Consider the following 25,637-nt stretch of genomic DNA (forward strand, 5'->3'; position numbering starts at 1 on the left):
TAATTAATTGTTTTTCCCTGGGAGATATATTTAGATTGTACAAACTAAATATTCCATTCCCTGAGCCCTAATTCAAGCTTCTATTTGTTCTGTAAATACAGGAAGTGAAACGAAAGTTAATATTTTTTGACTGTCACACCATAATGTGAGCTATTGCAATTATTTTGGAGAAATGAAGTATTTAAAATATTTATTCCATGTCTTCCAATAATAACTTCAGCAGTTGATGTTGTGTACGATTTTGTCAGCATAAAATGAGTAATAATTTGATATTTTTAATTTTTTTTTGTTGGTATATAAGAGCTGGTACTTCATTTGGCCCCAGCAGTAGTGTGCAAAGGGGATCATATTGTATATTGCAGAGCACGTGTCCCTGGCAGAGTTTTAGACAAAAAGTATTCCTGAGTGAGCACAACTTCATTTGCTAAGAACTTGCAGTCAGCATTATAATCCTCCTGGATTATTAAAGAATACATCAAGGTTCAGTTTTGAATTGCACAGGGATGTGTTAATGGCACTGTAAAATGTTTATACCCATCGTGCAGGAGGCCTCTGTCTGGGTTATTGATTGCCAGGCTTTAAATTCTTCCCGTTTTGCTTAAATAAGAGTGTGAAGGAATCTTCACAGATCCTTCCCCTGTGTCAGCTGCAAGTGGGCTGAACCACCTGGGGAGTATTTACTTCTGGTCCTGGTTCTTGAAGCTGTAATAGACACCCCCACAAGAATGTATATTCATATGCTCTAAGTGTGTGGTTTTTATTAATACTTATTTTAATAGTGGTTGTAAAACTCATGCATTTAAATGCAGTTCTTTAAAGCAATGGCATTTTGAGCAAGGGTTTCTTTCACTGGTTATTTATTTCTACAATAGAAAGTCTCTGGTGTGGGTGTAATTTTGTCTACGCTGATAGCATCCACCTTGAAAATGTAACATGCAGAGGATGCTCTGTTGCTTGCTACCAAAGTAATTTTCTATTACAGGTTTTAAATCTCTGATATCCTAAAAACTGGAGCTGCCTCAGGTGTGGCTGGACCCAGAGGCAACAGCTCTGAGCAATGCAGGTGCCCTTCAGCACCTTCACAGCTGCCTCCCTTCACAGTCAAGAAATGAGACTTTATTTCCCCAAACTAATATGGCACTAAACCACCAATCTAAACATTTACCTTTGTGATGTAAATATTTCCTAAGCTCAGCTTCTTTCAAATCCTGCCATTATTTGCATTGCTCAGGGAGAGGAGCAGACTTTGCAGCAGGAAAATGTGTTCTTTATGAATGGGATGAAACTCTTTTCTTCACTTGCATCTTAAATGCAATCTAAATGATCCATCATGCCCTGCACACAGCCAAAGCAATAGGTATGATGAAAGTCTGATTGCATGTAATCAGCAGCAGTAGTGATTTGAATGTTTTGTCCTGTATTTTCCCTCAGCCTACTGCCCAGAAAAGCTGCTGCTTTAGTGTATTGAAAGAAATTGCTAGAGTTCATCAACTGGGTTAGTTCAGAACCCCATTTCCCTGGTTCTCTCTTGGGTTTTTTGATCATTACACGGCTAGAATATCAGTTGCTTTGGATACTTATTAAAAATATTTACAATATTGCACAATCTAGGCTGGCATTCAGGTCCACAGCTCCTTATCAACAGTGGATTTAAGAGGTAAAACTGTTTTTTTTACCTGTGCCCTAAAGTACAGAGAATTGTTCTTAAAAAAACACCAGCTGGGGGAAACTTAGAAATGGGATGCCACTAAAAAAAAAAAAAACAAAAACACTTAAGAAGTATTGCTATTACTGTGGTCTTAGATCAGGCCAAACCATCTCTTTCTGGAGGGTGTGTGCATACATTCTGCAGGATCTGTCGAGGATAAACCAGTGCAGCACTGACAGAGCCGTCCCCTCAGTAATTCCCTGACTGGAGCCCACTCACAAGTGAAATCACTGTTCTGCAGAGCTCTGAAGCTGTGTCTGTCTTCTGGGGAAAATTGCCTGCTCGTACGCTTCTGCATCTCTTTCTTTCCTGCTGCTAGAATATAATTAAATACGCTAGAATATAATTAAAGTTGCTAAAAATACATGCTTTCTGATATTGTTTTTTTCTGTGTAGGCGGCTGCTGTTACTCTGTTCTCAGGGGAGGAGATGGTATAAAGATGAGTGTCACTTAACTCTATTAAGTGGTCCATATTGCATAGGGATATAAAAGCTCCTTACTTGTGGCCTGATCCAAAGCCCCATGGAGTTTTTAAATATATATATATATATATATATATATATGTACAGTGCTTTGTTATTTTTACAGAAGCATTTTTCCCCTATCGGCAAAGAGGAGATTTCTGAAAACTACCACTTTCATGTTAGCTGTGAGAATTTACATTCTTAGTGCTGAAGAAATTAGTAGAACAAGCAGGGCCATAATTACTGTGCTTTTACAATACCGACTTTGTACCTAATTAGGGTTTAGTCTACAGAGCACTCTGTTTGTTTAATAATCCCAGCAGACATAGTTGGAGTTTTTGCATCACCTGGATGTAGCTGGGGACAACCATGGAAGTGACAGTTGACAAGATTTTACCTATTTTACAGTATAAAGCATTGGCTCACCTTTGAAATGCATGGAATCAGTTAAGGGGGAGCTGGAATCAGCATTTAGAGGCAAAGCAGCTCAATGCAAAAAGAGTCTTTGTTCACTTTTTTGTGTGGTAAAACCAGGGCTTAATTTTCTCTTCACAATCTCAGCAGCTTGCAAAGCTGGTAATAAAATCCTCAGCACCCCTGCTGATGAAGTCAGATCTGCTATTGCTAACAAAGGTTAAACATCCATCATCTTTTGACCTGCTAAAATTATTCCATCTGCAGGTTTGATCCTGAATTTACCACCTGTCCCATGCCTTTTGGTTTCTATTTAAAGATGACCGATTTTTTCCTGAATATGAAGTTCTTGATTGCCTTTCCTGCCTCCTCAGCCATCATTTAAATTGTAATTATCTTTTCATATGGAAAGTCTCAAAAAATACTTAAAGATTTTTGGATAGAGAGGGGACAAAGAGGACCCTGAGTCTGTATTTGTGATGGATTTCCTCCAGCCTGTTCTGTGGTGAGACCTTCCCCAGTGAAACCTGGGTCTGTCATATTTGTTCAGGTGTCCACCAACTCCTTGTTCAGCACTTCAGGGTTATGACCCTCATTTCCATGACTGTGGTGGAATTTCTTAAAAGTTAGTTTTCTTGGCCACCCTTCAGTCCCCAAACTCCAGGATTGATTGAAGAAAGCAGTTACATTAAAAATTAAATTATTTCTTCCTTGGTTTTTGTGCAACTAAAACATTTACTCTGTGTGTAATCCTGCATACCATCCTATCCATTCTGTTCCTGATGCTGTCTTTAATTTTCTAATTGCCTGTTTCTCTTGATCATCCTGTGTGACACAAATAGCCTCAGGGATGGCAGGGATTTGAAAAAGCAGTAGCTGAGGAAAGCCTTTCCACAGGAATGCTACCTTTGAATTAAATTTTTCCTCCATAAGGATATGTGGGGGTCTTTTGGTTTTTTATCAAGTGTCCAAATGCCTTGGAAAGAAACTTTTAAAATTATTTTGACCAAGTTGCTTGATAATGAAGTTGTTATATTCAAAGTTGTCTTTATTTCCCGTGTGTCTGTTTTGATATGCTTTTTTACAGTATTTTTTTTAAATAGCAGTCAACACTTATGAATTATAATAGAACATCACCTTAATAAATCAAAGGAATAATTATCTAAACTGATGGTTCGTTGGATTTTGTTTGCCTTTGAATAATCCAATGTTTAATTTATATATAACTGTTTTAATAAATGTTTATGCTTTAAAACATTCAATAAATAAATGTTTTATGATTTTTTTAAGTAACATTTAATAACTCTGAGCAATAATACTTGGTTTTCTTTGCACGATGAACCAGTGGTGACTGTAGAATGCAACTTAGGACAAGAGCTTGTTCCTGCAGCAAAGCTCTTGACAGAGAAAGGTGACTTTTGGCTCCCTTTAAAAAAAAAAGGGTTTTGTTATCAGTCCAGACTTGAAGCCTGTAATAGCCTTCTCATCCTTTTATCAATCCAACTCCTCTCCTTAGTGTCGAGGCTTTGGCCATTTCCTCCTTGTTTGGAGGAGCCAATGGGCGGATGGGCTCATTAATCCTGCCTGTGGTCACTCACAGTGGGGCAATAAATCCAAGCAGAGAGGGTTTCACAGCTTGTTTGTAGGTAGCTGGGTGACACCAGGCTGATGTCACATCTATCTTTTACTTTTTACTTTGATCCTTCTTTGTAACATGGATTTTTTGGGTGAAATGCAAGCTGCCCTGCAAAATACCATTTAAAATATTTTAGCAGAAGCCTTTTGCTAAATATTGTGTCTTGCTGCCTGTGAATATTTTTGCCTGTTCAGAAAATCACATTGAAGACCTACTGATAGCAGCAGCTAATATCACAATACATTGCTCTCTAGTGGTGTGAAAATTATTATTCAGTGTATGCGCTTCCAAATTACACCTTAAATTATCAGTCTTGGATCATGCTATCAAGAAAGTCAGACCTGAGCTGCAGAAGATCACAATTGTAACTACTTTCCCAACTGTTAAATTGCAATTAAACCTATATTAAGTGACCCTTTGGTGTGCCTTTTACTTAATTCTTACAATTTCACTTAGCACTGTTGATTGCAGTTATTTAAAATAATGGATACAATTTCAGTAGGGTCCAGCATAAATGTAGAGACGTGTGTAGGATTAGAGTAATTTTTTTATAGTTTATATGAGAAACAGATTATTTTAGTTACAAGTTTCTAATAATACTATTATAGTTTTTATGTTTGGTGACATCCAACTTGAATAAAATAGTTTACCCTGGTAATGAGATTTTCCTTTTAATTCTTTATGTAGACACTATTTAGAAGGGAATTTTAGCTTGGTTTTCCCCTAGTTCTCACATGCTTTTAATAAGTGAGTGTAGTTTAAAGTTATCTTAGTATTTAACCCCGTTTCCCTGTAGATTAATTATCCTAATATAAAACAAATGTGTATTAAACATATGCAGCTGCTTACGGAAGCAGATTTAACTGTTCCATTTAATATAAGTCTCTTGTTGCACAAAACAAACCCGTCATATTTAAGATTTCTCTGGTCATTAAAACTGAATTATGTAATAGGCTTCCATCTGCTATTGAAACCTGTTCATCATTATTTTGTGTCATTTTAAGTGGGAGCATTCTGAGAAATGCTTAGTGACAGCAGGCTTGGCTCTCCTGGCAGGGTAGGACACGGCTTCCTTCCTTTGGAGATGCAAAAATGAATGCATCGCCTTCTGAGAAGGTTTTCTCCAAGAGTTTGGTTCTCCCTTCTCCAGCCTTGCCACCTTCTGGAAAATTCTGTGTTTCATTTGTGCTGTTAAACTGTGTGCAGGTTGGAATCTCCTCCCTGTGTCTCCCCCAGCCCTTTGCATCAATTGCTGTGGGATAATTCAGCGCTGCCATCCGCCAGCCCCACCCGGTCTGGGGGATGCTGATGGTGCTGAGCAGAGCAGGCAGCACTCAGTGATGGCTCTGCAGTGACATCCAACCTCCCTCACAGCTTGTCCAAGAGCTGCATGGACCACCTGTGAGGGAGCTGGGCTGGGGAACTTCATGAGAACAAACCATTCCGTTGACAGAAGGTATCTGATTTCAGGATTAACATTTCTGGTATCTTATTCAAGATGTAATTTCTGGATATGGCAAAAGGAATAAAGTTTGTGCTTGAGTCCTAAAACAAACAAATCTAGCACCAATGCTAGCATAGCTTCAACATCTTCCTCCAGGGAAATAAAAGAGAAAGTAAAAAAGATAGTTCAGATACTTTATAATTCTTTCCTTACTGTTTTTAATTTTTTAATCCTTTATGATAAATTATTTTCTCTGTTTTCTCAATATAACTTAGTTTTCCCAACTAAGCAGTCATCTGAGATACCTAGATCTTACCTATCTCTTTCCCTCATAAAGTTATCTGTGCTTTAAAAGAAAACTTTACTTTTATTCAAAGTGAGGATAAGCAGAGCCTCTTTTTTTTTCTTAATATTCCCATAATGTTTCCAGTATCTTAAAATATTTCAACAGTTTGTGCTTTTCCTTCCTTGTGTGGACAGATGTCATTCTATTACAGTTTGAAATATTCAAGTGAAATTGCTTTGTAATGTTTTATATGGTAAGAAAACTACCAAATTAAAACAATTACATCATTGATTGCCCTTTGATAGATGAAATTTATCTAAATTAATTATCTTTTAGTATTTGCTAAAAATGTTTATATGTGAAAATTCACAATGATAGAACATCTGCTCAGCAGAGGGCTTATCAAAGGTATTGTAATAAGCTATGTAATGAATGTTTCAGCTTTCAAAAGAGAAAATATTTTGCGTGGCATTTATTTAAATAATTTGTCTCAAGTTAGGATTTCCATCCCACTTTAAGAAAAAGAAGCAATTTTGTTGTGAAAACATTTCAATTGAATTTGGAAGCTTTACAACTCAGTGAAGGAAGAAGTGTAACTTGGAAATATCTAAATTCCAGGAGCTAGGAGATGAAAAAGGTTCATTTGAAGTCCTGCTTGGAGGCACAGCGAGCGGCGCGCTGCGGCGAGCTGGGTTTGAAATCGCGCCGGGTGACTTGTCCTCAGTCCCCACCCGTCTGCTCATTTCTTATGCTCTTCAGGAGTTTGCCTGTCAGACCTTCTGGAGGTTTGATCCTGGGAGCAGCTGGAAACCTCACTCTTTTCTCCATTGAGCCTCCTGATGAAGCAGGAAACATGTTTGTGTACAAGAAACCTGTTATTCAAGTCGCGGCTCCTAGAATTCCTTTTTCATGTGAAAGTTTGTGTTGCTTATCCAAGTGTAGAGGAAATGTCCTTATATAAGAGCTCCAAGATGCTTGCCATTCCTTATAAAAACCTATTTCTTATTCCTGTATATTTATTAACTTTTTCAAGTCTTCTGTCACAACCATTCCTACCTGTCAAATAAGAAATAAAATTACAATTTTATGAACACACTCTGATAATACAGGCTAAGGTAGTGGAGAGGCTCAGAGGTTTCCACCTTCCATAAAAATGGTTTTTTTCAAAGTCATTTTGTTCTTTGACGTGGGAAAGAAAGAAGGGTTGTTTCAGTGGGAGCCTTTGAAGGCTTTCCACAAGTGAGAACATTTTTGCTCATGTTCACCCTGGCACTGGCTGTCAGCAGCTGAAAGGGCACCTTGTTGACTCTGGTACAGGGCTTGTCACTCTTCACACACAGAGGGATAAGTGATGGTCACTTTGACCCTCCACCCTGACATTTACATTGAATCCACGTCAGGCTGCTTGGAAAGAAGGACCACTTCACCCTGGGGAATATCTGTGCATGTTTCCTCCAGCTTTCAAGGAGGTGAAGGATAATTGTGAAGAAAAGGTTCAGAGGGAGCTTGTTTAGCCTTTGGCCTCCTTTCTTTGTAGGGCTGCTGGGAGCAGGGATTGGCAAAGGGCAGGACTGCAGGTAATGTGTTTCTATTAGGGTCTCTCTGTTGTGTTAGAAAAGGCACCTGGCTATTCTGTGGTATTTTTGAGCCATTAAGGAACATAACTATTATATCATTTTGTAGTTTGCTGAGATAGGTATTATTCTGTGACCCTTTGTTGATTAGATAAAAATTGGCTCAGGAATATTTGGGTGTTTCTCATTATCTATTTCTTAAATTTCTCTGTCCATAGATTGTGCCAAGCTGAGTTTGAATAACCTTGTTATTCAAACTTCTCTTGTTCAAATCCAGGAGGGAACTTGGTGTCCCCCCTCTTAATGGAAATATGTTTTTGGCAAAGAAAGAGGCAAAAAGAACAAGAAACGAGACAGTCCCTAAACTTACCACCTGCCCACTTCCAGAAATGCTCCAGGATTTTCATCAATTAGTGGATGTTTCTCATCTTCCTGTTAGTACTGACTTCTCAATATTTGCTTAATCTGGTCCATAAATTGTACTAGCACACAGCAAGTCCAAAAAATATGAAGAGCTCTTGCAGCTGTGTGATGTAAATAAGGGATTTAAGCATGAATATTATGGACTGAGATCTGGGATGTCCAATGTCACTCCACAGACTCCAAACAAGATGCCTGTGACCTTGCTGGGTGGGAGATGTGCACGCTGAGGAAAGTTTGCACATGGAATTTAAACATATGTGGTTTAAACTGAGCATATGGTGCTTTTACTGACAGGTACCTGTTCGTGTGCCTTGCTTATGGATAAAGCAATTAGCTGATTAGTAAATGCTGAATAAGTGATAACTTTAATGCCTAGAGCTGAATAAATACACATAAAACATCTGTATTCCTTTTTAGAAGGCTGCATGTGAACATACCAGCAGCTCTCTTAGCCCCTTTGCATTGTGGAAGCACAAATCAGGGCTTGGTAGATCCTGTGAGAGATTTTTGGGTTCTGTAAATAAAATGTCATGACTTTGAACACAGCATTACACTGAACCAAGTAGGACAGAAATAAATGGTATCATAATAATATTTTTATACCCTGAATGTAAAACTCTGTTTACTGTTTTGCAAGATGAATCTCAAGGATTTTGTCTGCAGTTTAGTGTGGCCAAAATGTAAATGTTTTACTCTGTGCTGGGCTCTAAAAATGCAGTTTTAACTCCAAAGGTATGAAAGATTTCTAAAGTATTATATAAAGTCTGAAATTCATAAGTAGGAAATGCTGTGCATGCTTTTTCCTCACATCTCCCTTTCAGTTACAGTAATTTAGGTTTTAGTGTATGATGAATTCTGTCATAAATTACTACCAGAATACATTTTTCAGCTTTGGAGTAAATTTTGCTTAAATTAATATGGAAACCCTCCCATGTTTGAGTGAGAGATCAAAGAAAATCCCAAATGGAAAACATGCTTTTGAGAGGGGGGAAAAAAATAGTTCTGAGTTCTTAAACTCTTGCAATGAAGATAACTTAATTAAAATCAAAGCAAAACCAATTATGAACTTAAAAGTGGAAGTTTTTGGTTGCATAACATCCCTGAAACGTGGCAGGATAGGTTTATTGTCATTGCCAGAATTCCTGGTCATACAGACAGGTGATGCCAATGGATCCCAATGGAAATGTACAGCTGGATTGCAGCTAAGGGACAAACTAACTGAGATCTATCAATTTGTAATTTTTATTCATGGATTTCATGGTTCATTCCTTGAATTAACCATTCTCAAGTGGAAAATGAAAGCATGTTCACACACATCCCCCTAGTCTATGTGCACCTTTCCTTGCCATTTTCCTTGAAAATGGAGAGGGAATTGAAAATTTCAGCTTTGTTTGTTTGTTTCACTCGAAACACAGTGAAAATATATTTTTAAGTGCAAAATTAAATTAAATAATTTAGTGAGGCATTCTTACTTCACACTGATCTTAAGCTATTGCTATAAAAGCTTTTAAATATGATGCTCTGATGATCTCTAATCCTCCAGCATTCATTCCCATCGTGCTTCTATCATATCCTTCAAAAGCTTCTCCAGGAATGTGATTTTTGGGTTAGCGTGCACATGTGGTTTTTCTCAATATTTAGTGAAAGCCTAATGAGCAGGCTCCCTGCTCTAGTAGATCAAGACTTCATCAGGCTGAGTTTTGCTCTTTGAAGAGCGTTGCCATATGGGAGGTTTGTTTTTTTGGGCTCTCTCAGGTGCTCTTGGCAGATGGAGCTGGACGCGCTCGGGAGACGGAGCACCGAGCAACTCCCATGCAGGGGGCTGGGGGGTCACCAGGGCCACAGCAGGAGCCTGGCACATCCACAGAGGAAAGAAGGAAGCACTGTTCTGGAATTCAGCAGCTTCTCTGGGCACCTGGCTCCTTGACCAAGGCAGTTCTTAATTAGATTCACGGCAAGTTGTTCCCAGTCTCGTGACAGAGCTGGAGAGCCCTCAATTCTATAAATGTTATCTCCCATTCAGGTCTGCTCAAGAGCCCTGTTGACCTCCTTTTCTTCATTGCATTCCCTCAAACAGGAAAGATCCAGATCCCTTAGACCCTAAACAGTGACCACAGGCAGTGATCTCCATCCCTACTTATTTAGGAGCTGAATGCAAGTTTACAAAGGCAAATGCCTTTTTAATCCAGGAGCATTCCTGGTCCAGGCAGACATCACCCACTGCCTTGTGTGCTGGTTGGTTGACTGGTTTGCTTCCCTTTTTCCTCTTTTCTGTTGTCATCATAATGGAATTGTGGTTTTCCAAATTCAGTGTAATTTCATACAGTGTAATTCTAGTTGTTTTCCTAATGAAGATTATGAGCTTCATCCTCTTTAAAAAATGTTCATCTTTAAAAAAAAAAAATCACCACGTTTTTGGCTGTGGGAACATTGACTTTCAACAAAGGCACCAGGTTTCTTATTTATTTTTTTTACTTTCCTTCTAAGAGGCACTGCCAGGTGTTTGCAGCATAGGATAGGAGCATAGGAGTAGTATCCTTAGGGAGGCAAGGCTTTCATTTACCCATAGAGGGATGATTTCTCACCATCTGCTCTGCATCTCAGACAACTGGGATGTTAAAAAAGTGAATTTTCCCGTCCACTGGGAGCTTTCCTGCACAGCTCACGTATTACAGAAAGAAAAAGATGTCACTGAAAAGAACTGTTTTACTTCTGGGCCATCACAGATGACTATTTTTCAGCAAGAGGGTTGTTGTGATTTTTGTTTTATTTTTTTTAAAGCCCGCTAATTAGTGCATGTTCGTAATTAACTGGTCAAATTCATTCTGTAAAGAAAACAGCTGAAAACAAAAATAACTCAGTGGTTATGCAAAATAAAAACATTTGAGAAAGCACTTTCAGAGCCAATAAAACCCTGAGGTAATATTAAACTGCTTTATTCTAAACAAAATCTATTTTTCAAAGTGTTTTAGAAGTTAGTGTTTTTTTCACTCTGCTAAGTTTTTCTCAAGGTAGAGAATATAAAAAGCTTAGATCTCCATAATTTCTGTATTGTTGCATAAAATGGAAAGCAAGAATTTAATAGTATGGAAATAGCTTAATTTTTCTCCATTTTTTAAAAAAGGTAGCAAACAAGCTTTTTTTCCAGTACAAACATTCAACTCCGAGCTCAATGTGAAATTACTTTTAAGAACTTCTTTATATCCTGTTACTTAGGCTATTTTCATAAATTTTGCCCAAAAGAGGAGCAAATGCAAGATTTTTTTTGTGTAACCATGTGTGACCATCTGCAGATTTGGAAGAAGCATTTGCACTGAGGAAGGGATAATCACCCTGCCAGGTTTTGTTTCAGACAAGATTTCTATTCTATAGGTGCTGTAAATGGAGTTATTTGGGGAGGTTTGTGTAGAACCAGACACTTGTGTGACCTTGACTGTAGAAGTGTTTTCACAACTTTACATTTCTATATTTATTCAGTAATATTTTTCACTTAGCTGTCAGTTCAGAAACCTCTCTAAATAAATAAATAAATTACTCTTAATAATTAAAGAATTTTCAACAATTTTTTTGCTCTGAGGAATAGTCATTCCAGAACTGAATAAATAAGTGGACACGTTTGGCAATGCTAGTTTTAATTTTTCCTGGTCAGTTAGAAGCAGATGTGCAATACACAGAAAATTGCAGTTCATCCTGTAGTAAAAGCAGAAATGTACCATGGTTTCAAGAATACTCTAAAACCAAATATTATAGAGTTCTTCTGTGTGTTTCTCACACTACTCTACATCTTTGAAATGCTAAAACTTGCCAAACTCTCTCCCTCTTTCTGACTTCCAGGATGGTTTTTCAAGATGTGCTATCAAAGCAGGGCCTTTAATCATCTCCCTGAAAGCTTTAAGCAAAACCACTCCATGTAAACTTCTACTCTTAATTATCCAGTTGCTCATTTTTGCTGTTCAGGGGAAGGAATTAAGATATAACAAAAATCCTTTCATTCTTGAAGGCTTAAAAGAAGTTGTGATACAGTTATTTTAAGAAATAGGAAATATATCTACATAGTAGTTGCAAATTTGGCTTGTTGTAAAATTGAGTGGCATCAGTAGTTGAGAACCTGACCTCAGAAATGAGACCTGCACACAGGAAATTATTAAATTATTACTCTAATAAAGGATTCTTGTTGTTTTTTCCTTTAGAGATAATACATCCCATGGCTTTTGGAGGAACTAAGCCAATGGGGAGATCTATGAGTGGATTGGGTTTTGTCTCCTCTTTTATTCTTGGTTTTATGTCTTTGTGGCAGTATTGACTCCAGTGAAGTTATTTCTCTCTTGTGCCAGTGTAAGAATAATGAGGAAACCTTTTCCCAGCAATCTGCAATGTAACCTTGTGGAAGACACTACTGTAATTTATATATTGATAAAATGAATATAATATATTGCACAGAGGTTTTGTGAGCTTTAATTAATATTAGAATAGTTTTACATTGAATAATGATGGAATAGTCTTGAGTTAATTAACTCTAGATCTCAAGGACATCAGCCTGTGGTGGTTGAATGCAGCAGATAGTGTGGGTGTGCCAAACTTCCAGAATTGCCCTCTTTTAAAAGCCATTGTTTTCAAGGTGCCCCAGTGTTGACTTTAAATTCTTTGTTTGCTAATATGTCACGTGAACTATAAAATAATTTTTATATAAAATGGAGGAAGGATTTGGTCATGAAAAGGTGTCTAAGGGAATAGTTGAAAATAGATATGTTTATTTAGATAGAACTTTGACTACTTGCAAAAATACATCTTTGAAAATTTGATTATTTGAAACAATTTAAAAATATTTTCTGTGGCAGAAGAGGTGAGTTGGGAACCTCTCTGCTGGTAGCATGACATTAAAGCTTGTTGGTTTCTGTCTAGTGAGCAAATTTACTTCCTGGTGAAATACATAGAAAAAAAGCAGATTTTTCTTAAAATTTTATTCCATACAAGTAGTTCATGGTGATGTTGTTCCTGTCAGGCTGGAAGGGTGATGGGCAGCTCCCACTGAACCCTCAGCTGGATCTTGGATCTCCCTAAGTGAGGGTACCAGATACCACTAAATTATTACTTCATATCGTTCCTATCATTTGCTTTGATTTTTGCTTTTTCAATCATTCCATTTTCACTTTTGATTTTCATTGTGCCATTTATTTTTTTCCCCTTCACCTTTAACCATTTCACTCTAACCCATTCTCATTTCCAGAAGAGCATCCCTTGTGTGACGTAGGGGAGTTCCTGTGCCACGACGGTGTCACTTGTGTGTCCTGGCACTGGCTGTGTGACGGGGAGCCCGACTGTCCTGATGATTCTGATGAGTCCTTAGACACCTGTAAGTAAAGGAGGAGCTGATCTTTGCTTTCATCTGCCTTTAAACTGGAACATTTTCAGTCACACTGATGATACAACTGGAAGGGCAGATCCCATTTTGTTTTATCAGTTTTGTATGAATGTTCTTGTTGAGGGGAGCAGGTTAGATTCTCAGTGTAGGTGAGAGGCAGAAGCAATGGATGGGATGGAAGGTGTTTTGTTCTTGTGCTACTCTGTCATGAGCACTGGCACTGGAGAATATGTGCCCTCTGCTCTCCCTGAGCTGTTGATGGGCTGAGAGGGGACAGGCAGAGTCAGGCACAGGAAAATGTGATCCTCTGAATACATTCAGGGGGAGCTGGGGTGGAAGAGAAGAGTGCAAAGTATTTTCAATACAAATATGAAAAGCATACAAACATCAAAGGGGAAAATGAAAGACGATGTGAGGGCTGTGAGGGGGGAAATAAACAAAGAAAGGAAGATGATGGAAAGCTTTAATAAAACATATTTAATTATAGTGAGGACCTTTTTGGGTTTTTTTTGGTTTTTAATGTGGCTAAGAGCTTTTGAACACCAGAGTAACAACCTTACAGACTTTTTTCTTATCAGCCTTGTAGACTACTGATGAGGTGTTATTAAATCTTAATGTTCCCTTGTTTCCTGTGTTCTGAGGAAAATGAGGGAATTTCCTGATTTTATCCCCAGGATAATCACTTAATGTAAAAGAAGGACCATGTATTTTGTATCAAAGCAATACTGACAATCAGGAAGGCTGGAAATGGGGTTTGCTGCTCAAAGAAAAGAAAATATCAAACATCAGACAGCATTTAGGAGTCTAATCTTTAAAATGAGGAACAGGAGCTCAAGATGTCTGGGAGCCATTTCTGTCTGGGCAAACACTGCAGTGCTGATTGCAGCCTTCCTGCTCCAGAGTTTGTTCTCTGCTACTGATCAGAAAATTGCCTTGGGGGCTGTGGTGAGGGTGCTCTGATTAACCACCCTCCACACTCTCTGGGATTCTCAGCCACAACATCCTGCAGTGGGAAGCGTTGGGTACAGCTGGGGTTTTGTTACTGCACTGCTGACTGATTGCCCCCCTCTCTGATGTGTTTTTGAGCACAGTGTTGATGTGTGCAGATAAAAGTTTTTCTGACTAATGGATATTGAGGCAGGAGCACACAAATGGTCACACACAGTTTTTAACTTGCCTTCTGATATTCACCACGTAGTTCCAAATCCAACAGCTTGCTGGATGCCCAGGTATTTTCCTCTTGAGAGTATCATATGTTTTGTAAGACCTGTGTTCAGCAATTCCATTTAAAGTATTAAAATCATGACATTTGGAGTTTATTGATGGCTGGAAAAAAAGGGGAGGGAGTGGGAGAGTCTACACTTTTCCTGACATCAACCAGCATGGCCCTCTTGGAAGCACCTTTCCCTTTGCAAACGTGAACAGTTTATGTCAGATGCTTCCCTTAGGCTGTCCTAAGCCAAAGGTAGGAGTCAGCACCGTGGCCTTTCTGGTTATAGAGAAGGAAGGTGCTGGAATCTTTCATCTTTTGCACCTTGCATGGCCCTTTGCTGAGGAGCTGCTGGGTAATGAGGTGCCTGGGCCACGGCTGAGTGAGTGAGACAATAATTGCCTCAGGTCTGCTGCCCTCTCTCACCCTCTCAGTGTAACTCAGCCCAGGACTGAGTGAGAGCCAAGTGACAGCGCTGGGGCATCGGTGGAACTCTGTTACATAATTGCTCACAATTCTGGTTTGCACTGGATGGTTCTGTGTTTTTTTAGTCAGCACAATCTTCTGTTAAATTGTTGAAAATGTGTGCCTACTTTGGCTTCATCAGGTAAGTTGTTTCTCATTTAAAATCAATATAACTCTCCTGATTTTTCCTGCTGATACTTTGCACCATGGTGTCTGTAGAAACCTAAAAATTACATAAAAAATATTCCTATGATATATTTGATCCCTGGTGCTAATGCCTGGGACAAAGCACATTCAGTTTTTTGTGCACAGAGTCGTGTGTCTGTTTGTTTTAGATGACTTTGTCAGCTCTTTTTTGACTTGCATATGATGAATTATTTGGTGTAGCCTGACAGATATTGCTAGTTGTTTCTATAGCCATAAACAAATGGATTTTGATTGATTTTCTGTGGATTTGTGCCTAGTAATAGGGTTTTCTGGGTTCTAATAATGTGCTAGCATTGATCAAAGCTTTTCCTGCAAGTGGAAGTTCTTAACTTTTCTCCTGTGGGGATTTCAAAGTATAGAAAAGGAGAGAAATTCTCAAGTTGCAGCTTTTCCCATGGTGAGAATATGAGAAGTCTTATTAGTCTCATCACTCAAGCATCTATTTACAGCAAACATCCAGGAACTAAATATCTTAGTGAGCAATCTCCTAGTGGCATTTTAACCAAGTTTTGCAATGGAATCTGAAAGTTATTTGGCTGTACACACATACATGATATGCCTGTATCCACTAAATGCCTCAGGAACCCACCTGAAATCCTACAATCTAGTAGGTTATTAGTGTTTGGAAGGAGATCTGGGATGGGACAGAAAAGGGGGAAATTGTGGCATCTTTATTTATTGTTAAATTCAGCGTCTGCTGGCAAAAGCCTGGGCAGGGCTCTGTGCAGGCACAACTTCCTTGAGCTGTTGGGTTTGTGCTGGAGGAGTCCTGGCTCAGCCTGTGTGTTCTTTTCAGGCAGCAGAAAGCTTCCAGCACCAGTCTGTTCCCCTTCTACTTCCCACCTTCCTCTAAATGGTCTCACAAACAGCTTGGTGAAATCACAAGTGAACTCCTGCAGCACCTACACTTGTGTTCCCTTCCATTTCTTAGCAGCTGTAGTTCTTTCTGCTCTCTGAAGATGCTGTTTTTTACAGTACCAAGGTGCCTCAGTAACTTATAATGAATAATTTAGTCAACAAATTCTGTTGCTTTTCTGTTCCAGAGTTGTTCATGAGAAAATTGATTTTTGAAAAAAATAAAATGTATTAATAAAACTCTTGACCAAGTAATTTTTATGCCTTCTTGGGTGGTCTCTTGGTTGTTCACGAGTTTTTTGCAAATAGTCAGGATTCAAAAATCAATTTACTCAAGCTAATCAGATGATGCTGGGTTCTTCAGTAGGCTAAATCAGCAAGCTCACTCAGAATCAATAGAACTTTATCAGACAGCCCAGAATCTGGCCAGACAGTTTGGCTTTTACAGATAGCTGTGAGCCTGGAGGCTGATGCAAATGTTCAGAGGCAGGGCTCTGTTAAAAGGAAAAATAAAATGGCTGGCTGCAGACTCACCTGGCACGTGATTTGGGTGGGACAATTACAAACTCAAATCCATTGCTGAAAAGCATAGAGTTTAAAAACATAACATTGACAACAATTTGTATATTTGTATCATTAACTGACTCCACTACTGTGTGCTGTAGGCAGTTACCACTTCTAATCATCAATGCAATACTCATTTTCTTGGGAATGGTTTTAGTGGTGTTTTGGGGGGCTTTTTTGGTTGTTTGTTTTATTTTTGGTGTTTTGGTTGGATTTTTTGGCTTATTTTACCATTCTTGCCACTAGTGTTGGTCTTAAGCTGTAAATATTTGCCTATCTCAGCAACTGCAAGCAGAGAACTTCACTAATTTTTTTGTGTCTTAAAGATCCAGTTTAAAACATGGTTTTTACCTGTGTGTTTTGTATTCCACAATTGTACCTCTCAATAACATATTCATCCTAAGTAAGCCATGTCCAAGGAATACTGTGGTTTCTGAAACCAGACAAATATTTGATGTGATGTGCTATTATCTGCTTTTCTCCTCAGCCTCCTACTAACAGAGCTGAGATCTAAAAGGTACATTGGCAAATTACTCCTTCCATTTAGTACTTAAGGCTTTTTCTGTGTGTTTGCAGCTTCAGAACTCATCTGGCTTGCATGTTGTTTTCAAATCTGAGCTCACCAACCCCTCTCTGTCAGAATGCATTCTGCCAGGGCGAGGTGAAACAAAGGAGCAGGGAGAGAAGTTGCTGTTTTCCTACAGCTTCTTTTTGAAACTGTGCACACTGATTGTGTTTGGGTATTGTGATGCTGCTGGGTGCAGCAGCTCCAGCAAAAGCTGTTTTTGTCTCTCAGCCATGGAGAAGAAAAAGATGCTATAACAGTACCTGACAGCTGCCCTGTAAGGAGACACTTGAGGTGTGGAACGAGGTTCCCCTGAACTCCTTTTGTATCCATCTGTGGTAGAACAGGCAGCAGAATCTGCAGCAGCACAGCTTCCCCCATCTATCACCACAAATACTGCTTGAATGCCATGAGCAACCCAGAGGGAATAGAACCCTACAATATCAGATCTCCCATCAACAGAGCAGCACTCTACAAGGAACTGCCAAGTCCAAAAGTGCTTGATGGTCATTTATTTTAGCAGCAGCAAAATCCTGAAAACATTTTACTCTTGTCTCTCCTATTGTCCTCAACTGCCCTTTATTTGTGATCCTGACACTGTTGCTCTGGTATTTGAGCCTTCCTAAATGTTGTCCAAATACTGTTTGCATACCTTCCACACACACAATTTATTTGTGCCTGACTGGCCCTGCATTGAAGCAACACTGGTTGCCGTTAATAAATCATCAAATTTGAATGGTCCCTGTCTCTGGTAGTTGAGTAGATGTACCCTTATTGTAGCATGTTGAAAGTATTTCTGATAATTATCTTCCTCTGGGATTGTAGGGAATGTCAGTCTCTATAATCGTGATTAAACTGGAGTTGGAGGAGCAAAAGAAATGCAGCAACCACAAGTGCCTTGTTTAAAAGCTTGAGTCTCACTTTGGTTGCTAAAAGTGTGTCTTTCATTCTCTGGATGCTAATTATGGGAGACTAGTTTCAGAAGCTTAAAAATTGTTAATTGGGTACCTCTGTTGTAGTTCTTTTACCAGCAAAGGATGAGATAATTGGATGCAATGTTGCTCTTGTGGTATGAAACAATAAAGATAAAATTTCCTAAAGCTCCTAATTCTTTTATGAGTAGATTCATTGAAATTCAATAGAAGCTGGGATCCCAAACCACTCTTTAGTAGCTTTGGAAAATCCCAGCTCAATAAATAATGTGCATACATTGAAGGTGCACTGCCATGAAGCTGCTAAATGTAAATGAAGAAAATGCTGGACATGAGGGGAAAATGTGGTCTTGTGTTTCTACTCTTGATAATTTTGGTGTGTGTAGTTACTGTTGAATAAGGAATCTGCTGTATAAAATACCTCTTTAAACCTATTTTTCAGCAAGATATTTGAACTTGTTACTGGCCAGATATTAATTTAATCTGTTTTGAGATGATGAATGGGTACTCCCTTTCTTCCTCTGCATCAGGATTGTTCCTATCAGTAGTGCAGAATTCTGAAGCTGTTGTACGAAATGAACCACAGCAAAATGACAAATGTCAACAAATTTTATCCAACTGCTGCTAGTTTACATAAAATTAAGTTAAATGCTTAATGCAGCAATACAATATTGCCAGCTTTTATGTTAGCTGGTGAGAAGTGTTTCTGACAGAACGAGATGAATGTTTTGTAGGAATATTAGCTTTCCTGATACTATTTATACAGACCTGAAACAAAACACACTTCCCACTGAAGCTCTTCTTGCAGTTTACCCTGGCAAAGCTTCTGTGGTTGGTGAACACTGGTAAAGAAAAGACTTATAAAGACATTTTTCTTCTTGCTGGAGCCTTTGCCATCCTATTTACTGGCACATAGCCTGTCAGGGCTGCTGGCTTCATCCCATCCAGGCTGTTGGCTCCTGGAAAACATCTCAGTGACTGTGACCTGGGCTTCAGCTTTTGACCTCATTTTCTCCTTACTCCATCATGTGGAAAACCAGAGCTCAGCCCTTCCAGGAAATGTGATTTTGCTGGTGTGATGGGATTTCTGATGTTCTGATAGTTAATGGGGTGTTGGAGCAAACAGTCTGGAAAGGATGGGTGTCCAAAGTGCTGAGCCCTTTGGGAAGGTTACCCAAAGCACCCCAGTGAGACAAATCCTGCACTGCCATCCGTGTGGAGGAGCTCAGCCTGTTCCTCTGGGGGGTTTGGGGCTGCTCTTGATGGTGCCTGGTTGTCATCCTAAGGGGGATCATTGCTGGAGGATGTTCTGCCTTTCTCTCCACTGATTCTGCTCCTTTTCCCTCTGGGCTTCCCATCTTTGGCTGTTGGGGAGCACTTGCCTGGGGCCAGGGGATAATTTTGATGCTTCTGATGTATTCACTTCCTGCCACAACCAGCATATAGGCGGTGCTGCTGAGGCTCCAGAGCACATTTAGAGGCAATTCCTTTGTATAATTTCCCAGTGGGCTCCAATGCTACTTCTGAGGCGTGAGCACACTGTCCCATCACTGGCATACAACATTTGCCTTCTCTACATAAATTAGTTTATTCACTTTTTTTCAGGGGGAGTGACTTTAAATACTTGGTGGGATTAGGCAGTGTCAGGTAACACCATGGGAACGAAAATTTCCACCAGACTGAACATAAGGATCTGGGAAGAGCAAGGTGTGAAGCTGAGCAACTTGAGTCAGAGATGTAGAGATTCTCATTCCTGGTGAGTCAGGCACTGCTGCCTGAGCTCTAAAGGGCTGGAAAGAGCAGCTTAGCCCCCAGCAGCTTCATTAAGCAAGGGGCTACAATTTCAGCTTTCTGAATAAAAAGCAGTTTGTCTCAAATAATTATTTTGCAAATGTCCTGCTACACTCGGGTATACATTGGAATTTGGCAGGGAATAGAATTACTTGCTTCTGCTAATTTTCTTTAAAGCATTTTAAAGACTAAAAATGCTCAGTTAAATTTTGTGCTTTGTTGTTTGCTTTTTTTCTTCCTACTTTATTTTCTATTCTGGGTATTCATTTCACTTTGGTTCCCAGTCTGAAAGTTCTTTGTTTCCTTTACATAGTCCAAACACCCAAACCTCTTCCAGCCAAATATAATTAGTTGAAGACTGAATTTTATCATTCTGAAGTTGGTGTGTTACATATGCAGATATTTGAACAGTTATTTATACCTTCAAATATAAAGTGTTACATTATTGTAACTATTGTAGTGAAATGGTTTTGGTAAGTTGAGCTCATTTTTGGTGTGCTAGGAATGATTTTTGCCTCACAAATATATAGCAGAAGGTTTGTGTGGTGCACAAAGAGTTTAAGAAAGAAGGGTTCCTTTGTTTTTTAAATGCTTCAGTGCATAGTAAGAGAATAACCTTCTACAAGATTTTCACTTCTATTCAACCAAGTGCTTGAGTTTCTCACCATCTGAGTACACAAAATGCAGCATAATGCATAAAATTAGATTTCATTTTGCCTTTGCACATGGTGCAAAATATTCAAAATCTTTAATTATGAATTTGGGGAGTTGATGATGTCAAAACCACAAATTTTCTACTCTGTGTCAATGATGAGAACTACGTGGGGAGGAATCATGGATCTGTTATTGCATGGAAATTCAGCAGCCCTGGCAAGAGGTCCAAGATCAAATAAGTGTAATTTCTGTGGCTGTGTACTTTCCTTTGGAATAAAGTAAGCACAAAGAAGTTCAGTGCTGAAGGATGTAAAGGTCATTGTATCTCTCAGTGACACAGTTATTAGAAATACTACCTCCTCTTTTTTGCCTGTGCCTGATTATCCTGAGCATGATTTTCCACAGTGATTTATGGGGAATTCAATTAAATGACTGCCGGCAAAATGAGCTTCTTTTGAGTTCTGTGGAAACATGGAGATGTAATCCAAGGCCAGCACTGAGCCTTTGAAGGGTGATACCCAATACCTAAAACTCTGAAACAGCTCATTTATGGATTAATTGCTTGCTAAAATTGCAATTCCTACACAGAGGCAGACCTAATGTGATATATACTCATAAGATGAGAAAATTAAAAGATCAATCTTTTGAAAAACCTATAAAAGTAATTCATACTTTGAGGAAGACTTTGTTTTTAAGTTTTTTAACCCAAAACAATTTTATTTTCATACCTAAGCTATAAATTATACCCAAAAAAAGCCCTTAATAAAGAATTGCCCATGGGGAGAGAAGAAATGGACAGACGTGGCACAGTTTGTCTTTCCTGAGGTTGTGCTCGCTGTTAAGCTGAGCCTAATGGCTTTAGTTTTTCTTTCCAAGAATTGACCTTCTTGACAGCATTTGGCCACGAGTAAGACACTTGTTTCAGTGTGAGGCATGGTTTGAGAGTGGCCTGTCTGTCAGGTGTGCTCTCTGCTTTCACAGGAGGGATGTGTCTCTGAGCTAAACAGGAGCCCTGAGGATCAAACTGCACCTCTGAGATCCACTGGGGCAGAAAATGCCCCCAAAGGGCCAGGAACTGTTCACTAGGCAAGTGAGGGAGCAGAGATGTGAGGTTGCAGCGTGGGGGGTTTGTTTGGGCTTTTTTCAGAAACCCTTTATGGTATTTTGGTCCCCATTTCTATGTGCATTTATTTACAATCCATTTAATTTGTATTCTATTTAACAGCAGTTTTATTTTTTTATTTTCTTTTCTCCTCTTTCATATTTATGTCCTTGCAAATCTCTCAAGGCCTTCTGTACATCAGCTGAGCCCTTTCACTGTAGCACTGCATTTTCACACAGTATTTTCTTTCTCCCTAATCCTTGCTGTTGCTTTATTCATTACTTTAACACCTTCCTTGCTTTTTTTCTTAGTTCTGCTGACAAACTATTAAAACTGCTATGAAAACTATTTTTCATTTTCCACGTTCCTTTATTTTTCCTCTCTCATCATCATCAACAGGTTCCCTTTCCCCTCTCAGAGGTCTCATCAATTTTGCTGATACCCAAACCCACTCATTCATTTTCTGTTTTTCACTCCACTAACAGTCCTTTGTGCCTTGCTGTCCTGTGATGCTGTTGTTCTAGAGTCAACATCAGGAAAAGAGAATATTTTGGGAAATGAGGAATGCACTTTGGCAGGATAATTCAGCCAAATCCCAGAGCTGATTGTGAAGGTATTGATTTTCAGGGTGTCATTTGGGCTTTCTCTGCCAGGAACAGCTCTGGTATAAGGGAAGTGGAGAAATTGCTGCATCACAGCAATGTCTAATCAATAGGCATTGACAAAATGTAGAAACATATTTAGGAGAAAACATAAGAATATAGCATCATCAAACCTCTTCTTGGCTCTGCTGACATCAAAAGGTAATTTTTGATAACACAGGGATTTAGAAATTACAGCAATCTTGGGTATGAAATGGCTTGTTGAGAGGTTTTTATCTGAGGTGGTGCTACTTCACCCAATTGCACTGAGGCTCATTACAGATGTTTATAATTATAATGATGCATCTGGCCTGTAGATCTTACACTGTGAGAAATGTCACGGATTTAAACAGAGGGCTGGATGGATTTCTTATTTGTCACTTCAAATTGCCAGGGTAATAATCATTTTTCTTCTCCTTCAAAATTACTGATGAACACAACTCTCATTAGCAAGCAGATGAATTTCTGGAAGAAAGGTAAAATTGCTTTTTTTTTTTTGAAAATAGGGCTGTGATTTAAAGTATGAGTTTGTATATGTTTGTATTGATGACATGCACAGTAATTTTAGTCAGCAAAGAGGGCACTTTGCCATGGATGAAGAAATAGAGCTAGACCAAAACCTCTGCTCACAAAGAGTAGTGCAGAACTATGACAGAGGAGTGGAACTTAATAAAGCAGAAAAGGAGAAGAAAAAAAATAATTTCAAACAAATTGAGATTTAATAAGTATTTAATTCCTCCTGTTAACTTACAAATGCACAGGTGTAATCCAGTGAGCCCATGTTTTAGCAGCTCTTACTCATGCCCAGGTAGTTCTGGGGGAAATTTAACTGTGCCAGAGGAAACATTTTCAAGTCTGCATTGCTCAAGACCTTCATGTCACATTGTTCAAAGATGCATCAGCAGGCATATGCAACCACTTTGGAGGACTGTGAGCTGTGCCCTCAGAAATGGGTCTTAAACTGGATGTAGAACTTGGAAAATGCCCACTGTGAGGTACTTTCAAGTTAGTTTTACTCATGAGAGCAGCCATTTATAGGACTGGACCCAAGTTTGTGTTTATACTTCCTCACAGAGAATGCTAAATTAATTTTTACCATCTGCCATTTATCACCTCGTTAAGGGCTCAGGTATAGCTGTTAATGGTAGATATGCTATAAAATGAGTTACTTCAGAGAAAGGATGTGGGAAACTTTGCATTATTTAACTGTTGTAACAAAATCTAGGAGTGGGGGGAGAAACCTGTTTTTTCATAGTATAATAAAACTACCTCTGAAGTTTTTCTTCTTCCTTCACTTGTTAAGCATTCATAAATAGGCCAGGGCTGCAAGAAGTGTCTCTTGCTGCTCTTGTGCTCAGGCTGTGGAGGATATTGGGATGGCATTTTCTAACTCATTCTTATTTTCTTTTGCTCTGCTTCCACACCAGGCTATTGATCTTTGAGACAATTTTTAAAAACTATTTAGACTAAAGTTGTCTAAGGTGGTTTTCTTCTTTTTGCAAGGTGTAGCTTCATTTACAAGTGTGCTGTGTTACCTGAAGCAATGAGCTCAGGTGACAAAACCCAGGTACAAATAATGAATAGGATAAATAATGGATGCCTGCTCTACTATGAGGAGAGCAGTTATATGCTATAACACCTGCTTGGTTCAATAACAAAGTAAACCCCACATTATTCTCTACTGAAATCTGACTGTATTTTCGTAGAAAAAATAGCAGCTATTGTCATTTTGCCTTTCAATGGATTTCTCTCCACTTTCCTAAGCCTTTTCAGTCCCAACTGCTGCTGCTGCCATCCCTGGCTGTGCTTCAGTCCTGGGGCAGTCGCATTCAGGGGGATGTGAGCTGGGGCCACAGTGTCAGCACCTAAAAATAATAAGGGAAGGTGTTCAGACACTGTGTTGTCCATAACAACAAAGGCTTTGTTCCATTGATTTGCAATTCCAAGTTTGAAATGAGACAATTCAGTTTAGCAGCAGCCTTATTTTCACAGTTGGGTTTTTATTTAGTAAGTTCTCTGTCCAAGACAGAGAATAATCTTCTCTCCTCTTTCCTCTTTACCTAAAGCTGGGTTTTTGGATTTTTTTAAATTTTTTTTTTAATTTCTACCTGCAGTTGTAAGTGTACTGGAGGCTGTGGTTTGGCTCATTAGGCTCCTCTAACACCAAGTCTCATTTCTTTTTGGCTGCACTGGAGGTGTCTCTGAGGTCAGCCAGGTCAAAGCTGCAGATTCTGCAAGTGACCATGAAACCTCTTTCCTGTTAACAGTCCCAGGAATTTGAATGTGCCTGATGAATGAGGTCAGCTGAAATGAGCTGCCTATGTATTTACAAAATTATGATTTTTGCCTTCTTCTCACCTTCCTTCAATGTGTCTTTGGCCTGGCCTTCCACCCATGTCACTCCTTGATCAGCAGTGGATGTCATGCCCACCCTGCCTGTGTGACTTCATGGCAGGAGGAGGAAATTACAAAAAGATCATTAAGGTGTGAAATTAAATTCTTAAAGATGACACATCTGAAATAGCTAAAACATTACCCCCAAAACAAACAGTACCATTGATCCCACTTAATTACATGCTTAATAATTTTATACCAATGTAAAGCACATTGGTGATGCACTAATCCATTTCATATTCACTGCCACCACAGATTTTCTCCTCCTTATTTGCTTTGAATCTCATCATTATTGTGCACATAAAACTAGTATTCTTAGAATTTTTATAGTGCCATTTCCATATAAAATGAGGAAAAGACTAATATATGAATACTAAACAGCTCATTAACATGGTTTGCAATATATTTATTCATGATAAAAGCAGCTGAGAAATGCTGATATAAAATAGTACTTCAGTCCCAGAGTATGTCTAAGATTAGAAAAATCATGCCTCGGATAATAAATACTTCAGGGAAAACAGGAAATTTTAAATACAAATAACATCAAATAAAGAGCTTTGTATGCTTAATTAAACACATTAACAGATGCATTTATTTCAGTTAAATAATTAATATATTACTAATACTAGCAGCAAGAATTTTTTTATGCTTTAAAAAATTACCTGAAAAGGTTTTTATTTCAGGAGAAAAAAAATGCTGCCTTTAAAAGACATTAGAGACATTCTTATCTGGAAGTGGCACAAAGATTGTTAATGATCAAATTACACAGCAAGCAAAATGCTGCAAGGAGAGCCTAATCTACCATGTCAAGAACCCTGATCTCTGAATTTGCTCTGTATGAGCAAGCCACTGTCTCCAGCCTAAGGAGCAGGATGGGCTTTGGAACAATTTAAGTGATGAATGCTTTCTTCTCTGCCCATGTGCATTAAATGCTGGTCCTTCAAG

At 38.8% G+C, this 25,637-nt stretch overlaps 1 protein-coding gene across 1 annotated transcript in view; it reads left to right on the top strand.

Moving 5' to 3' along the window:
• LRP1B (LDL receptor related protein 1B) overlaps nt 1-25,637 on the top strand; it is a gene marked incomplete at both ends in the record, with an annotated part of 618,484 nt that overhangs the window by 146,377 nt on the left and 446,470 nt on the right. Inside the window, one exon of the mRNA XM_084209463.1 lies at nt 13,178-13,303. Coding sequence (XP_084065589.1) covers nt 13,178-13,303 — 126 coding nt within the window. The remainder of the gene's footprint in view (nt 1-13,177; nt 13,304-25,637) is intronic.

Source organism: Fringilla coelebs (genome assembly GCF_963513975.1).
Source record: "Fringilla coelebs genome assembly, chromosome: 7".
In the NCBI taxonomy this organism is placed as follows: Eukaryota; Metazoa; Chordata; class Aves; order Passeriformes; family Fringillidae; genus Fringilla; species Fringilla coelebs.